Genomic DNA, 18,868 nt, shown 5'->3' with positions numbered 1-18,868 from the left:
AGCAATTGTTAAAGCTGTAACTGCCTCTTTCTATGATTTAATTTCACTTCAAAACCTGTATCCTCTAAAACAGCTGAACTGGGTCAATGTTGTGGTTTAATCCCAGCCAGCAACTAGGACCATGCAGCCATTCATTCACTCCTCCCCCCTGCAGTGGGATAGGGAGAAGAGGGAGAAAGATTTAAAAAAACTCATGGGATGAGATAAAGACAGTTTAATAGAACAGTAATGGAAGAGAAAATAATAATAATGATGGTACAAGAGTATACAAGATGAGTGATGTGATGCGATTGCTCACCATCCAGTGATTGTTGCCCAGCCCAAGCAGCAATTGCAGATTCCTGCCCCCCTGACCAGTCTCCATGTACATACTGAGCATGACGTCTGTGGTATGGAATACTCCTTTGGTCACGTTGCTCTGTCTGTGCTCCCTCTCAGCTTCTATGGGAAGCTGAAGAAGTCCTTGACTTCATATCAGCATTACTTAGCAACAACTAAAACAACATGTTACCAACATTATTCTTATACTAAATCCGAAACACAGCAGCTACCAGAAAGAAAATTAACTCTATCCCGACTGAAACCAGGACAGTCAAGAAAGGAATCTCCCATAGACATCTCATCAAGAGGGTGATCTTATATAGAGAAAATAAGGCTAAACCGAGATGAATATGAGACTTACGTTTCAGGGTACATGAGCAAAGCTGTTACTCAGTATGGGTTAACGGGTGCAAAACTCTTCTCAAACTGTGTAGGTTCTTAGCGTAATGATTGTCTTATTTAGCAGCAGACAGTGCTTGAGGGATTCTGTATTCTGAACGTTTTTGTTTGGATCAAGATCAAAACAGAAGCCTGGGAGGTTCTTGTGCAAAGCCTGTGATTATATATGTTTGTTCAAGTACGTTTCTGCATTACAGTGTTAGCAGAGAATTTTCTGACAAAACAGAAAATGCGGAGTCTTTATCTCTGTTATCGCCACCATTTACAGAAGCGTGCTGAATTTAACTAACCTTTGACAAGACATAGATAGGAGTCTCACAAAGTCCTGGCTGCCACTGGAAATATACCTGGCTGCCTATAATTTGGGATCCTGTGCTTCCGAGCAATGCTGACGTCAGTTCTGTGCTGAGGACTAATTACGCATTTATTATATTTATGTCTATGCTTATTATTTTTTTATATATATATATTATATAACCATATATAAAATACATAAATATAATATATATGCCTTTGATTTTAATTCTGGGACAGTCCTCTCATGATGCCAGCGTGATGCGTCTGAAGGAGTCTATGAGTCTAGATTTTGCCGGAGCTTTAGGATTGGCACTGCGTGCAGGAATTGAGTTTTTTGTTTTTGTTTTTTTTTTGGTTAAGAAATGTGGCATACACTTTGCTTTTATTTCTCCTATTTCTATTTGGCAAGATTTTTTTGTAGATCTACCTTTTGTGCCAAAAAAGATTGAGTTGTTTTAAAAAAAAAATAGATCATAATTGGGATTTTTGCCTGGTTTGGACTTGTAAGCAGAGGGGAGAAAAAACCACAAATAGCCACCTTTTATTTTTCAGTGAAAGCAAGTGTGAGGCTTGGAGTGCAAACAGAGCTTCTAATGCAACTTTTTACAAGTGCTTTCTACTTAGCTACAACAGTGTTTTCTTCCTCTCTTTATTATGGGCTAGAAAAAACCCCCACACCAAAACCTCCCTAAAAACTTCACTATAACTTCCGTAAGATAAATATTGTACGTATAATATTCAGTATTAAAAACACTATAGTCTTCTTTTCTTTTCCCACTGTAACCCAGAGCTTTTATTAGGATAAATAATGTGTTAGCGCTTGAGGTTCCACAGGAATAGGTGATGTACAAACTTGTAAGAATAGTTGTGACTCCTCTCCACAGAACTTATACCCAGGTTTTTCAAACTTTAATGGCTTTGACAATGAAGACATTAGTCCGATATTAAGTGGCTTTGCTCTGAAGGATTGCTTGGAAGTCTGAACACAGATCCTGCCTTCCTGGAGTGTCTTCAAGCTCTCCAAATATTAAAGGGCCTAAATATATTGCATTTTGATGGAAGATGGAGGTAAATTCTCAATTTCATAACTGCTGCACAACAGGTTATACAATTGGGCCAAGCTTATGCTGGAAGCACTTGGTAAAGCTCTGGGATTTTGGCAAAGTTCAGTCTAAATCTTCTAAATCACCCTTCAGTGCCTGGCCTTTTCCTATATCAAATTTTCAGAGCTCAGATGTCAGGCTGTGACCTTTTTTTTTTTTTTTTTTTGCTGTAGAAGTATGAAATATCATATTAGGCCTAAAAAATAAAGAGAAATAAAGACTACTGGCTCCCACCTTTCACATCTGGGTGTTTTCAAATACTTTCTGAAATGGATCTTTAATGATGCTTTAATAATAAGTTATAATATAGACGTTTTCAGAAATTTGATTGTTAAACTTCAATACGCTGTAGATTCTTTTGTTTCATCGTGTATGATATAGCCAGATAGTGCCGAGGGTTTTAAAAATTAATTTTGAATGTACATCCAATTATCATTGGATAGATATGAATTTATAGTGATAACTTATTTAAACTTTGCGAAGTTTCAACTCATATTTAAGCATCTGAAGCAGATCAATTAATAAAAATGTTGAAAGGCTTGATCAACAACAAAAGTTTGAATTAACTTTGTTAGTTAATTAAAACTAGCATAGTTTTAATTAGGAGATTATGAAAGGATTAGAACTGTTACTTTACACTTGAGTCTGTGATAACTCCTACAAGTGCAATTATTGCACATTTCTGTTAAGACGTTCTAAATTAATTGAAAATGTTTTAAAACCATTCATGATGCCTTAGTATGTAATTACTGAAATGAATGTCAAATGCTAAGATGATAAGAATTATCTACTGTTTTTGACAATAATTATGCTGTTGAGAGAGCATAATTCTCACCACATATACTCTCAACAGAGCAGATTCATAAAGAACCAGCCAGACATCATGCGGACACGATGCTTCCTACTATTGTTTTTACGTAGTTATCAGAATAATAACATGCATTATTTTTATCAAGTTTGACTATTTTGTATATATGTTTAATTTCTCCTTACGCTGTGTTTTCAGTCAGGAACTGGCGATCCCTGGCAGCCATCTTTCTAGCACTTTCTAGCTCTGTTTGTGAAGGGGTAACGTCAGAAGTGTGCAAGTTTTAAAGGAGCACAGAGAGATTGGTGAGATTTCACAATCACGCATCTATTTTCAAGGTACTTTTTTATCTTTAGGTCCCAAATGATTAGTAAAGCAGAATTTTTTGGCTTTCTGCTTGCCCTACAAAGATAGGTGACGTGATCACACTTCTTCCTACATGTGGGAATTTTCTCTTCTGAAAATGAGAATTGGATTTGCAAGAAGGGAAAATGACTGGCTACGTTTTTGAGTAAATGAAGTAATTTCAGCAATCCTGACTGCTGTCTTTACTGTGACTTTAACCAGCAGAAATCCCCTGGTGCAGAAAGGATACCAAGGCTGCGCTGCAGGCGGAAGTTGCAATTTTCCACTGAAATATCATTGCAAAATGAATGGTAGCTGTGGGACTGCAAAACAAACCCACATCCTCCTTGTAGCTCAGCCTCAGTGATTGTGTTCATTTCTCTGTTAACCGCTAGTACTGGGGAAGAAGGCAAAGAAAAAGAAATGCAGACAGCAAGAAGAAAAACTAGGTGACAGAATAGATGATGGGTATCAGAAAATAGACATTTTACCCCCTGCCTGCCTACCTAAGCTATGACAAGACATTAACCTAAGTACATAACCAAAGGCAGCATACTGGGGTTTTCAGACTACTTAATATCTTTTATTGTCTAAATGAATTAGCTTCTTAACAGAGTTTGATAATATAGAGAGGATCTTTTGCATAGAGGATGTGATGGTGTGAAGAAGGCATGAACAGAGTGCCAAACAGGGAGAGGTTCCTGGAGGTTTAGAGCAGCTCAAAAGCTAAAGAATCAAAAGGATCACATTCATATCAAATGAAAGATTCTTCTTTTCTTAGAAAAATCTTATTGCTGCCTCTTGCATTTAGAATTATTTTCCGTAGTGAAGATTCTTCCTGCCCCATATGGTTTAAAAAACTTTTTTCTTCAATAATATGCCACAGCTCCTTCCTTCACCTAAATAAATGCAGTAAATCCTCTAATAGCAATGAATGAGATCAGTGTGAGCATTTGGAGATATCTGATGATTGCACTAGAATCCTATCATATCTTGCTTGTTTGAAAAATAATGCCGTGACTAAATTCTGATTCACATCCATACTTGCTTAAAACTTTCTCTGATGCCTACTTTTCTGTTTATCTGTTTCATTGAAAAATGGTAATGATTATTTCTTCACATTACTTCTTCATGAGTGCATAGGGACAGTATCACTGATACATTCAGTAAAGAAAATGAATTATTATTTGAAAATGTACAAAGAAAGATTTACTCAGGTTTTTTCCAAAATGCCTACGCAACTAATAAATGAGACTTTTCAATAAAAATTTAAGTGAAATAAACACAAAGAAAATTAAAGAGAGTCTTACTGAAGACAGCTGTGTTATGAAACGTTAATTTGCTTTGAATGTCAGGAACATTTGTTATAAAGCAGCTGCCTATTTATTAAATATTATCATATCTACCATATTTCTTGTATTTCTACTTCTCCTGTTTTGAATTGGTATAAAACATATTTAAAAGAGAATTTTAATATTTTTTACAAATTACAAATAAGATGATGATTGCATGAGTAAATATATTCAAGTCTCCTGAAAGGATTTTATTTTTGAGGCCATACTTCTAAAGAAAAATCAATGGCAAACCAGGAACCCAAAACATTCTGCTTGAAAATGTGAAAACACTTTGACAAACAAAACAGGCACTGGAAAAATAATCAATGGCAAGCTTCTTTACTAAAAAGGTATCTCAAACGTCTTAGCATATTCCATCCTTTTTCTTGAATATTTGTCCACCGTTCTTAGAAAGTATCACGTGCATATTGTACTTAAAAACAAGCTGGCAAAGACAATTCTTAGATCTGGTTTGTACAATCACTTTAATAAAATATTATCTGTACTGAGTTGCAATGGCAGACATTTAAAAATTCATAATTCCTCAAGTATTCTCTCACAAAAATGGGAGCCATCTCTTCTGATTTCTGTTCTCTTGCTTCTTTACTAGTTCCTTGTACACTTCTGACCTTAGAAACCTGGGGAAAGAGTCCTTTGCCATGAGACTATAGATTAACCTCTGAGCATCATCGAAGCAGCTGAGGGTGGGCTCAGAGATATTCTGAGAGATGTGGTTTTTGGTATGGAAGTCAATATTAATCTGTAGGAACAAAGGACATAAAACCAATGTCAGTTTGATTGGAAAGCTGAGGTCTGTTCGTGTACAGGACACAGTCATTTGAATTTCCTCCTAGCTACCCTGGCTGATGCAAATAAGCAGGAAGGTCATCCCTTCATTTTCTAGCATACTGAATTCTTAATTTTATTTGACTCTTAAAAAGATGGCATCACTGAAAAAAAAAAAAAAGGGAAAAACCTTCTTCTGAATATCTCATCTTTTTGCCAAACAAAATCCTATGAAGTACTGATTACCAAAGAGTGAATTATAGATGAAGCTACTCAGCATTGTTTAAGGTTTTGGCCCTATGTATTTTGTAAGGATTTTTTGTTTTTAATAATACATTTAATTATTATTATTATTATAATTATTATTATGTCAATCATATGTAAGACATGGGGATATTCAAAGCACGCTCACTAACAAAGGCAAAAAACATCAGTGTAAAAGCTTGTTAGGGAGCAGGCGTGAACAATAATTAATTAGCAATTTGTTCCTTCACAGTAAGCATTTTTAAAATAATGATAAAATTGAATGCTGTGGTGGAAATTTCTGCAAGTTTGCATTTTAATTTTCATCATGTCAAAAATACCTGTACAAAAGAACAAATACAACCATTAACATTCCAATAAACTGATACCTAAAATACAGAGAAGTCTCATTTATAAGGCTCATTGCCTTATAAAAATGGTTAGGGAAAGCAAATTATATCGAACACATATTTCCTTAAATCTTAAGGCCGAAATTTCAGAAGGTGAGAGAAAGCCGTGCCCTGTCTGAAGAATGTATTTAAAATATAAACCATAAGACGCCTTTGTTTGCTTCACAGAGTTCCACACAGTGTTTTCTACCTGGTAAATAATTAACATGAAAATGGAAGTACAGTCACATTGAGTTGCATTTTCTGTCATTTTTGGAAGTTTGGATCTGAACTTTCTACTCGATTCCCATCCTCAGTACCCAAAGTACATGCAAAAAACTATTTACCTCCTTTGGAGCATCAGCTTGTATAAAGTCAGAATAAATCTTTTGGGCTTTTGAGGTGATCTTAGTGGAGGACTTGGTTTTCTTGAAGTCCTCGCAGGCCAGCCAGAACTCCACATTCTCCTCACTGAACTCTGACTTCAAAAATGTCCTAAAAGCTGCCAAGCCGTCTGGGGAAAAAGGTATGAGATGATGGATAGAGGAAAACTGAAAGACCAATGCAGATTATACGTACATGTATACATACACGTGTGTGTATATATATATGAATGCAGTATATATAGTGTAACTTAATGTGCCTGATACTGTTTTGCCTGTCAGCCAGCAGTTAGTCTTAAGAGGCTGTTGTGGGACAAATAAATAGGAGATGAAACTATAACGACGATAAGGTGGCAAAGAGAACTCTTTCAGAGAGTTACTGATTGAGGAATGCTCCCAATACCTGCCTGCTGTGGTTTGGTCTCTCTACAACTGCCACACTAGTCAAAAGTAGATCCTGGAGATTTCGGTCTTCAAGAGGATTTGTAGTGACTAGGAAATTAGGGATTTGAGGCTGACCCCTGGTCTAAGAAGCAAGCAGAAAATGAAGTCATATTGTGGCAGCGGGCTCTTCTCCGAGCTGAGGTTAGCCTGCCTAAATAGTGCTTCCATCTCCTTTCAAGTAACGATTAAGACTCAGATGAAGAGGCAGACTGTTCGTTACTTCTTTGTTCAGCGTTTTTTTGCACTTTTAAGAGAAAAAAATGAAACAAAGCAAGGTTTGGAAAAAATCCTTTTAAAATTAAATTAATCCAAATCACAAGCTCCTAGAAAAGAAAGCTGACAGGACCCAAATTGAGTTGCGTTAGTCAAGTTAATGCTACTCAGAATCAGCGTGGAGCCACGCCAGGGTCCAGGCCAAAAAGTTACTGCAGGAAAATGGGTTTGGGGCAAGGAAATTTTTAAGTTACATGTGGTTGGGGTTTTCAGATCAGTAGTAATGGGATCTCTGGGTGAAGTGACTTTGGATATATTAGAAATAATCTTTTTTTTTGACTGAAAGTCAATGTACAACATGTGTATTTCTTTGTTAACAGGTATACCTAAGAAAAGGTTTGTGGGTTTTTTTATTTAAAAAAATAGGAAAAACAGAACCATTGCATGGAGAGTTTAAAAACTGTTATCTTCATAAAACAAAACTCTTTCAGAGCACTTCCTGCCTTCTTAAATATCCCTTAAGCACTGGCCAGAAGGTAGATGGTGTCTACAGCTTGGAGAAACAGGCCCCCTCTGCCTTCCAGCACGGCAGCTCACACGCCTCCAGCAGTAGCGCTGCTGTGGTTCAAAGCACATGGAGGGCTGAACTGGAGAGCAGTGTGAAAACCTGACAGCTACGTTTGTGAACTGGGTTGACACATGTTTTTTAAAAAAAGAATTTTCACTCTTACCTTTGTTAGCTAGTAGTGTATCCACAGACTCAGACCAGGCCATTGTTTCCCCAGCACTTGACCTGTGGAAACAACATCTATCCCTGAAAATAGCATTGTGATCTTTTGCCTGTGCAGTCTTTGGTAGTTTGTCTATTATTTGGCTATCTCCTTGAGGGAGCAGGGTGAGTAACTCATGTTACCCTATGCACTGAATAACAGAAAGTCAACAAAAAATGTGACACATTTTTTTTAGAGTGTAGAGAACCACAGAGACTCATAAAGTACAGCATTATTTGACATTGTCAACTTGATTATTCATCCAGGAGATAGTAGTAATGCTTGCAATTGGTTGAACTATAATAAAACCGTAGGAGGGATATTAGAGTGCATACTGAATTTCTTCTCGAGTTCAAATGGATTAACTGTTAATTTGTATGACACTTTTTGCTTGGAATGAGTAGAATTATCTGAAACGTTATCATGTTAACAGTGGTAGGATAAATGGGCATTATTTCAGTTTCTCGGTGGTATAAAAAATTGAGTAAATTCATAGTTTTGACTCTTCCTTTGTAACTTGGTGTAGGCTTCTGTTAAAAAATGAGGTATGGAACTAAATGGATGCTTGCTCTTACAAAGCCTGGGTGCTCTGAAGATGTTCAAGCTGGTTCAGAAGCAAGGCTTAGCGTGCAGGCTAACAGAGGACAGTCACACAATCTGACAGGCAAAAGGATGTCATGCTAACTGTGCAGAATATTTTTTTCTTGTAACTTGGGCAGAACGGTCATATTCAATTTAGTCCATGAATACACAGATAAAAGAAACCTTTTATTCCTGAAAAATCATGTTTTGATTAAAATTACCATTGTATGAGTTTTTTAATTTAAACATCCAGCAGAGAAAAAGAACCCCCTTTACCAGCTTTATTGTTATTGCTTGCACTTTTTGTCATGAAACCTTGGAAGAATATGATTTCTTGAAAATGAAATATTTTGCAGAAACATCAGACACCTGTGGAGACGTCAGCACATGCCTACCTGCTTTCCTGCATGCCAGATCTTCTATTTGATTTTCTTAGGCTTTTGGCAGTCAGTCAGTTTGCAGCCTCAGGTATCCCCAAATGAACATTAGTCTCATATCTACTGTTCAGCAATAAGCAGGGATAAATCTGTTTGGTCATCTAGCTCATATTTTGTTTTAGAACAAGGAACATACTTTGCAATAAACCTCAGTTCAGTGGTTTGTAACTGAAATTTTCTTGAAATAGATTTTTAAGGAAAATTTTGAAAAGAAAATTGAAATCTTACAAGTGTCCTCGCAGAAAATTTTTGAGGTAGAAAATTCAAGTGTTAATCAGTTCTTCTTGTAACCTCTAAAGACAGGTAGTAAAAGATTAATAACTTTGTTGAGCTCGTACCCTATTATCTACTCAGAACAGGCTCAGTGGAAGGTTTTATCCCAACGTATTTTAAATTTTAGTAAAATAAATGCATAGTAATTTTTTTTAAACATAAAGGTTTAAAGGGAACAAAGAATGTTTTACTAGAATTTTGTACTTGTGAAAGATCTTGAAATAAAACAAATAGTTCAAAGTGGAAGGCCAGAGCAGAGTAACTGACTGATTTTTTCCCCATTTTGGATACAGATTTTTTTATAAGGAGACAAGGAGCCACATCAGCTCTAGAATACCTGGAATGGTAGGTAATAATTAAATAGATCAGTATCTCACATTGCTTTTGTTGAAGCTGCTACATTTTATACAAATAGTAGAGATGTATTAACCAGACAAAGAGAAAGGAAACCAACTTTCTAATCCTCTAATCCTTTCTGCCACTGTATGTACTAACTTAAAAAATGGGTATTTTAGGAGCTAAAGGGCTCTAGAGTCCGGTAAGTGGACCAAACACTTTGTTCTGTATAAAATATAACAGATTTTCTTAATTTACAAAAAAAAAAAAAAAAAACAACAAAAAAACCCAAAGCAAACGAAAACAAACAACCCACCCTAGAGTTCTGTACAGAAGTATTTGATATTCCTAAGGGGACTCTGGGGGCTCAACTGTAAAAACCGTGCTCTGCAGCATACAGGTTAGTTTGAGAGCTGTGTTCCACAGCCATTTCTCAGCATCACCAGCAATGGTATTTCCTAATTGTAAATTTATAAAGAGATTATATGACAGTGTCACCATATTATGTAGCTGTAGTTACAATTATTACGATAGACTGTGGAATAGACACCTTTAATAAGCAAGCTTTTTTTGTAGCTGTCAGTTTACTTGTATACAAATTTTCAGGTTGTTCAGTAAATATTTACTGCTTTTCTTGTCAAACAAAAAAGCAAAATGAGAGACCAGGTTAAAATAGACGGCATGAACCTAATTCTGCTTCTCTTCCTTATGGGTAATATTATTTGTTTTAATATTTACTTATCAGTCAGAGAATTATCTCGCTGACCTCATGGGATTTACTTGAATGGGATCGGCAAGCAGAATTGACAACAAGGAATCAAAATAATCATATCCACTTTAAAGGGGGAAGGAAAAGAAAAGCTGTCCAGATTATTCAAAAGTTGATCATCGCACCCTATAAGCGTCCTACGATTAAAATAGCCATAAACAACAACTCACTTCATTGGCATTTTTTGTTCCGCTGTCTGACTGTCACAGGCAGGGCAGAATTTCCTTTTTCTGACTGATCTTCAAGCTGAATGTAATGTTATAGCAGGAACAATACAATTAGCATGTGAATAACCAAACAGTACAATGCAAATTGACAAACTGTTTTTAACGTTTCCTTTAAAATTATTTCTTTCAGAAACATGGCTTATTTTTTAACAGTGGCCATTCTAACTTAATCTACCGAAAGTAACATTAATTAAAAACAATTTATATACATATATTTCTCAAAATATATGTATGTTCTGAACAACATCTTAACAGAGAAATCATCGTGTGATTTTTCTCATTGACCATTTGGCTTACTGATTGTGGAAAAGAAAAAAGGAAAACGGGTTCAGTGCACATAATTAGGAAATTCTTCACTACAATTATTTACCCTCATATCGTATCTGCAAAATTTATCCACTACCTTTTACATCTTGAAGGTCTAAGGCCCTTGAGCCATTGTCTCTTTTGTTTGTTCATACAAGGCTTACCCCAATGGGACCAAAGAGTGTTGGGATGGCCACCATTTGCACATTGATGCTGTTACAAATAATGGGATCGTGCAGTATTTAATACTTTCAATTCAGTCATTTTTTTCTACTCTTATTGATATTTCGTTCTATGTGCCATCTTCTAGGAGCATCGCTCTGCCCCCAAAACATTTTCATATAATTTTGTCTTTTGCTCTTAATAATTATTCTTTCCTCCCCAGCTCTTTTCTATGTTCCTTGCTGTCTTTCACTCTCCTGAACAAACAGGCTTACTAACTGGGGTCTTCCTCCCTCCAAATCTTGTCCTGCTGCCTGATCCTTTGCTTACCCTACCCAGCTTCCTGGTTCTCAATGTCTCCACTTGATATAAACAAACTTCCAGTGGTTCAGCAACTGGGAACCAGCTGTCCCAGCCTGCAGAATAAGGGGGTTTTATTTTCTCAGTTGAAATTTTTCACACCAAGTTGAGCAGCCTCAAGAGTTTAGGTCCCATTTGATTTTCCTATATAGTATAGTCACATATAAAGCTGTCTTCTGCCTGACTGAGGACACAGTCTTGCTTATTTTAGCTATGCCTATCTTCTAAGATGAGAAAGGAAAACCCAAGCACCACATGCCACATTTTGACCATAAGCAATGTTAGGGGGTCCTCACCTTTTGTGAATGTGTAAAAGAAGTTTCAAACTATTTGATGAATTTCACATGGGACAAAAAGTAGTGAATCTGATCGACAGTGCTCCAGGAAGTTGAAATCAGATGGGAACCGATATGGAGTTGGATTACTGGGATGGTCAGGAGAATGAAACTGTCTTGCAGGAGAAAAATAAAAGACTTCAGTTTGTCTGTAAAATGAAAGCAAAGAGGAGCTATGATTGCTCTCTGAACACAGAGGGGTAACCCAAAGAGAAAAATGAATTGTTTTAGCTTAAGGATCAATTATTTTAAATTGTTGCCTTTGATAATAGGAAACTAGAAATGATGACCCAAGATACCCCTTTCAGTCCTACACGATTCTAAATAAGATTCCTCGCAGCAAAATACAAATCCTTTCTTCAACTTCTTACCTTTGCATTCACTCATTTCTGAAAGTCATAATAGAAGGAGAGAAATGTGAATTATCATCCCGATTCTCTGCAGTGCTTCTTATTTCCCTTAATCAGTTATTTTTCTTATTTCCACAGAGTACGTACTGTGGACTATAACGTTGTGCCACACGGGACCAGGAGCCTTCCATGCATTGTGTTAGTAAGACTAACTTCAGCATCTCACAGGTGGAAAGAAAAACTGCAGCATCTGCATTTACATTAAATGCTTTGTGACTGATTCAGTCCAAGGTTTGAGCTTTGGTAAAAGAGGATAAACATAAGAAAAAATAAAATAAAATATTGATTTTGTAGAGTTTCTGGCCTGGCAGACTGTAAATAGCTACAACTTGGGATCTTCTAACAGAGAGACTGTCTCTTTCAGTTTGACAATTACTGTTGAAATATCCCTTTTTTTCTTTCTAGAGCTCTGATTTGTGATTGCTGGTCTACTTTTCTCAGGTAGCAAACAGGAGGTTCTGTAAAGCTGTACAGGCATTTCCGTGCATTACTAGGTCTTGGTATTTTTAGGAAGGGACTTTACTTTTGCATACCCTGGGGTCTCACTGAGAAGGAGCAGTTCGAAATAGGTCTTGAATTTTCAGCCAAGTAAAAAAATTCTAGATAAAGACCTGATGCAAATTTTCTCTAGGTTTCTTAGTGTAGCACCAGTAAAGTCAGACCAGTTATGAGGACAGAGATGACACCAAAATAAGCAACACGTGACTCTTGGATGACTCCATTCATTTCTCAATGTTTACCCAGTGTCTAATCCCAATGACTGTACCATTCACCCACCTTAGAATTGTGATTATAAATTGACTAGTTTTATGTTTTTGAAGAGGTAATACAATTCTTGTTATATAATAGTTCCATTAACTCCTGTGAGCCTATTTATGAGAGGAAGGGTTGCAGCATCTGTGCCTACTTTTTTTATAATTATCTGATGATTCGCATCTTTTACTAAAAATAAAGTTCCGAACAGTGCAACAGATGCATTTTTTTTTTTAATTCTATCTAATTGTGTGATATCTGAATGATACAGACATGACCATCTCTTGAAGATTTTCAGTGCTGATGGTGGATATCTTTAAGTCAGTCTTAGCAGCCACAGAAGGATGCTAAAAGCCACAGGTATTCTTGACCAGCACACAGCCTAAGTAGATGGATGCAATCCAATTGCTGCTTGCATTTTATGGGGTACAGACAGCAATTCACAAAACCACAAAGAAGCTATAAGGGCTTTTCACCACTGTGTAACTGCTGTTCAGTCACTGCTTAGCTACGTAAACTGATCGTATTTCAGGTACACAGCAGGTAATAGTGTGGTGTTTTTTATCATTATCCCAGTACAAAAATCACATGTATACTAACCAAAGTTAAGCACAGTCACCTCTTCCCATAAAAAGTAGCTGATAGTATTGTCATATACTTCCTCTGCTTGAAACTTAGTAATTTCTGAGAAGAAAGTCTAACATTTTATTGAAATTTCATAAGGAGAAAAAGTGATCTTATTATTAAAACAAATGCATTGGCTGCTTGTGCAAATGTATTAGCTATTCATAATAAAGAGTATTCAGCAAACAAAAAGAAATATGAATATGTACTAGAGATGAGCTGGAAATTGCACATAGAATTATTTCTAAATGTTTTGGAAACCTGGATCCAGCTGACACTGTTGATGTCTGCAGCCTCATTTCATTAATAACCCACACTGGACTTGCAGAGTAGCTCAGGCCTTATCTGCTCAGCTAATTTCAGTATATTTTAAAAACTTTATCGGTGAGGCCTCTGGCTTAACATTTCTGTAACTCTGCTGACTGTGCTCTTGATTTTTGTTCTGAGTCCTCCGCCTTTGACAGGCCACAGGAGAGCTAGAACTGTAGGAAAGGGCCTGTGGGTCTACTGATTGAACGTTTCCTCCTTTGGCAATATTACGTGCTAAGGACTACTGATTTATTAAATATTTAAATCTCCTGAACTTTTAGGCTTAGTGCTTGACTTCTTACTGATACTCTTCTTTAGCTATCTTTAGGCATTAGTTCCATTGAGTTATCTTCCGTTATGAAAAGCCATTGGCTGTTTAGGGGAATAAGGCATGTGATTTTTTGTTCTTCTGACACACATCTCAGCTACATACTAATCTCAATAGACAGTATAAAATGAGTCTTCATGTTCAAACTATTGGTGTATTAACCTAAGAAATCACTTTCATTTATATATGTTCCTAAAAGGGTTGCCTTGTACTCACCTGAGTGCGACGTGAGAAAAGATCACGCTCTCCAACGGCTGTTTTGGTGTGCTGGTGTTTCCCCTGGATCAGGTTCAGTATGTTATTGCCCTTCAGCATTTGGCCTCTGTTGAATCCATCCCATACTGGGCTTGCTTGGATAGTGTTGTTTTGTATAGTGTAACCTCAGCAGAAAAACGTTAATGTTCTGCTGGTCCAAGCAATTCAAGCAAATGAAGACTTGACTGCATTTCTTGTGTTTGGAGAAGCCAAGATGATTTGAGCACTGCTGGCGTCCTAGTAACATGGAAACCCCTGTCGTACGGGATGCAAATACATTTTAATCACAGCACTATGTAAATGCCTACTTTCCAGTAGCACTGCACAGCATGGCCAACTCACAAAAATATTTTTTTCTGCATAAATAACCCTGTGTGTCTTCAGTATGCCACAGAGTTGTTTTGCATAAGAAAATGAGCTCTTATTTTCCACCCAAGCAAAGTATGCCCTTCAGGTAAAATGTTTTGATTTCAATAACAATTTATCAAAATGTTTTACAGCATTCTGGGCTCCTCATACACAGGATTTCTAAGTACTATACAAACACAAACCTACATTAGAAGAGAATTGGAAACAATTCTCAAGAAAATGTGCAACCTTGGAGAGTCTCATTTAGCGCTAACTAGCAGGCTGTTTGGCGCAGCTCATGTCCTGCGTGAATGCATTGCTATTCACAGAGCATCAGACTTCGCAAAACTTCCTATTTGCACAAGAAGCCTATATAGGACCATATTGTGATCTTGTCCTTGGAGACAGGTATAAACTGCACCAGCACAAGATTATACGAAAGGTAGGTGTTATGCCTCAGAAAGCTCTTGAACCATAATTCCCCGTATCAGTTGTCTCTTGAGTAGTGCCTTGCAGGTGGTCCGTCCCGAGCCAAGCAGCGCTAGGTAGTGAATGAGTGGGAAAAACAACGTACCGATGTTCTTGGTTGCCTCCTTTTGTAAAAGACTATGGGAAGTGTACTTCAGACTTCTCCGGTGTGCCCACACCCAAGTAACGTGGGCAAAGTATGCGTGTGATGTAGGAGAGCTCCTACTGAGTGCCCCACAGGGAAACAGTCCACAGGAGGATTTAATCCTCAGAAGCCTTCTCTTCTTCCTTAAGGAAAAACTGGAGTGGTGTTAAATGCAGAAATTTAACTCAAGTCTGGAAAGTTGTGAAGAAAAAAGAGAGTTTCTGAAGTACAAGCAAATTGCATGCTGAAGAAACAACACTTCAGGGTTGTCCTTATGTTAGGCTTCAGTTTAATCTTCTGTTCTGTTTGAAAACTCTACATTGACTTCCGTAGGATTATATTTCATGCTAGTTAATTTTAGTTACCTTTCATAGAGAAGACAAATATAGAGGCTAGATTGTAAATCTTGGTGTCTAGCTAATCTCTTGTAAGGAGACTTATGAGGAGGTTACGCAAACAGATGCCATTTAGGAGCAGAGAGAGAAAAGCTTTGGTATAAAACCAGAGGGAGCTTTTATGAGACCAGCCCTAAACGATCAGAGTATGAAAAAAGGAAGATGATAACAAGACACTAGTAAGAAAAAAGTAGGAATGGAAGCAAGCTGGATGGTGTATAGAGGAAATATATTTTTACCTTCAGCACAGAGCCACACAGGAGCTGAAAGGGCATTAGATTGAGGCATTTGACTAAAATGCAAAGAACAGAGCAGGATGTGGGACAGGCATCTGAGCAAGGCATAAGTTTATGAGCATACGAATCACTGAAGAGAGAAGATGATTTTATGCAATTTTTATTTCAGTTGAGCTCTTTTGACAGCATGGGTGGAAAGGAGAGGGAACTGCAAAGCAGTAGTTAATTAAGGCAGGGAGAGCAGCTGGGGACAAAAAGGAGAGAAATACGATCCGCCTTTTGTGAGTCACTTACAACTTGTAGCATATAAAGGCACGTAAGAGCCATATTACCGATTGCTTACTTTAGTGCAAGATGGAAATCTATCTTTTTATTTGAGATTCTTTATCTTAGATTTCATTCCTCTTCTTTCTTGTCAGTTCCAAAATTACTCAAGTTGTCTTTTGCACAATTACAAAGCCCAAAAGCAGAAGATATGTCTATATGTGTATTCCTGTCTCCCTCAAGTTAAACAACAACAGCAGATAATTCAAATAATTTAAAGCATCTAATTAGACCTAAGTATTGGAACAGGAGACAAACCTTTGCGCTACACAAGTCAGCAGATTATTTCCCTCGTACTTTGGGCCTGAAGACTTCACGTATGTAAGGAGTAAAGTGAAGTGTTTATGTAGGGTAAATTGTTGTGTTGGTAAGATGAATATTTTCAGAACTCCTATGAATAACATAAAAATCTAAAAAGATGCTACATAAAATAATCCCCAATAAAAATACTTGCCTGATAAGCTTTGTATATGTATTATTTGCACTAGGTCGGGTAAAAAAGAGGATTGATGTAACTATGGCACTGAGTCTGCCAAAACTAGAGAAGCCCATCTACGTTCTCTGGCACTACTCTAAGGTTCATACTATAAATATGTCCGTGCAGGGCCAGCCCTTAGTCGGATCAATCCTGTCTAACTCAATCCTGGAACAGCATCACAAACTTGTTCTCAATCTATGCTTAGTTCTTCTTCCAGAATTACAGTAGAGCACTCATTTTCTCTCACTAAAAGGAGCCTCTTCTAGAAAAAAACCCTTTGCCAGATAATTATGTCATTTTAGTTTATCTTTGTGCCCTTTGCCTTCCTTTCTCTGAATTTATCTTGACTTTCTTCTTACAGTAGTTCCCATGGCATTAGTCTGCTGTAAATTCAGCTACAGTTTACAACTATCTTGGAAAAACATACATGCATAAATAGCTACCAGGAACATCTTAGTTGTTTGTTTTCATTATAAAACTCGTAAGAGGGACTAGCACTGTCAGTACCGCAGCCTGATGGTTTTGAGGAAGGTCTCCCTGGAGATAAGCAAAATTTTCCATGTGTCTGTGAAATGAAACAAAGGGTGCCTGATGACTTATATTTATCATTACAGACACTTTTGACTAACAGCTCTTTTTTTGCTAACAAGAAAAAGTCTTACTCAAGGTACTATATTTGTCATTTGTTTGGATTTTGGAACAGTATTAAATATACACTTTTTTTTCCATTTATTTTATCCATGGCTAGAGTAAAGGTGTGGATTCTCAGCTGGTATGAAGGAAAATCATCACACCAGGGGAGAATCTAGCTGCAAATGTGTAAGTCTTATGCCTGTGTTGCAACGGACCCACTGTTAATGCTCAAGAGGGTCTGTTCTCAAACCTGTTCTCTTTCTCAGTGATACAAACCATAGGAATGTGCATATTTTAAATATGACAACTCTGGCATCCAGACATTGTTGGTGATATTAGAGATTCCTTAATCAGAAATAGGTTTGTTTCTGGCAGAAGTGACTCGTGTTTAAGGGAGAGACAGTCAAAGAGCAAGGGTAAATAACCTATCCAGAAAAATACACTGACTTCAGCAATGAAATTGCGTTAGAAAGTTGCCTTTCACTGCCTTCGCTCATTCATGTGACACCTGTGACAATGACAACAGGAGTGTAACAGTTCTTAAAAAAAAAGGAGGCTGACAAGCTCCAAGCTGCATCTGGAATGCAGAAAGATGACAGCCCCAACCCTACTGAAAACATTTGTTTTATTCATGAATGACTGTGCCCAGGTTCTGACCACTTCGACACTTAGAAATAGTATGTGCCTAGAATTTTGGGTTCAGGGAAAGGTAATGGAATAAACTAGTGAGGATCACACCTACCTTATAGTTAGAAATGTGTTTCTTGGCTATTCCCCAGGTAAAGCTAAGAGCCTGGAGATGGTTCCCAGGTCATTGCAGCTCGGCAGCATTCCCTGGTGAGTTCTGGTCACTGTGCTTCCTTTACAGTAACACTTTGGATTGAAACGGCAATGATTACAGCTAGTATTGAATTTTAAGTGAAGTGAAGCCTTCTTGTTTCACTCATCAATGTACTAGTGACAAAGTGAATTCTGACAACTTTTTAAGTAGATCACTTCAGATTTATTGAAAGTTAGTAAAGCAGACAAGGAAACTCTCAGATCAAGCAGTTCATATATACCCTGAATTAGTAATGAACATAAAGTCCCATCCGCAGGAACTGTACCTCTTCACTTGGACCACTTACTGAAAGGGGAGGAAAGGGAGAAAGCTTAAATTCCATGCAAAGTGACTGAATATACAAGTCATAGTTATGACTAAATCCTGCAGTCACTTGCTAAACTGAACCAACGCTTAAGATTTTAAGAATTGCCCGATGCTTCAAGGTATGTCTCCACAATTCTGAAACAAAAGGACAGGATAATTGTGTATACTGACTATGAAAAGGATACGCGTGACTTTAATAGTAAAGAAATAAAAGGGGAGATTTCTCATTCCTCCTCTATAACCATAGAGTATATTAACGACCAGTAGAACTGAAGGTTATTCTACCTGAGTCCAAGAGCTGTTAATTTTCAGATCCTTTTTCAAAATGAAAGGCAGAAAAAAATCCAGAACACAGTTGAGTATCAAAGTTGGTATACCATGAATATTTACAAA

At 37.1% G+C, this 18,868-nt stretch overlaps 1 protein-coding gene across 1 annotated transcript; it reads right to left on the bottom strand.

Moving 5' to 3' along the window:
- Nucleotides 1-5,036: 5,036 nt before the first annotated feature.
- Nucleotides 5,037-8,617, bottom strand: RGS21 (regulator of G protein signaling 21). The gene is made up of 3 exons (XM_074597247.1): nt 7,797-8,617; nt 6,373-6,539; nt 5,037-5,367 (listed from the first exon to the last, which is right to left on the bottom strand). The coding sequence occupies exons 1-3, from the start codon at nt 7,837-7,839 to the stop codon at nt 5,164-5,166; spliced, it is 414 nt and encodes a 137-aa protein (XP_074453348.1). The 5' UTR covers nt 7,840-8,617; the 3' UTR covers nt 5,037-5,163.
- Nucleotides 8,618-18,868: the final 10,251 nt, after the last annotated feature.

This window comes from Larus michahellis, chromosome 8 (genome assembly GCF_964199755.1).
Source record: "Larus michahellis chromosome 8, bLarMic1.1, whole genome shotgun sequence".
Lineage (NCBI taxonomy): Eukaryota > Metazoa > Chordata > Aves > Charadriiformes > Laridae > Larus > Larus michahellis.
This window is presented reverse-complemented; position numbering and strand designations above follow the sequence as displayed.

What these genes read in the sequence shown, in the direction of transcription:
- RGS21 (XM_074597247.1), bottom strand. Translation starts at nt 7,839, where the DNA reads ATGGCCTGGTCTGAGTCTGTGGATACACTACTAGCTAACAAAG. An exon ending in TACACTACTAGCTAACAAAG is followed by an intron (nt 6,540 to 7,796) that starts GTAAGAGTGAAA and finishes CTTTTTCCCCAG; the next exon opens with ACGGCTTGGCAGCTTTTAGG. An exon ending in AAGCTGATGCTCCAAAGGAG is followed by an intron (nt 5,368 to 6,372) that starts GTAAATAGTTTT and finishes TTGTTCCTACAG; the next exon opens with ATTAATATTGACTTCCATAC.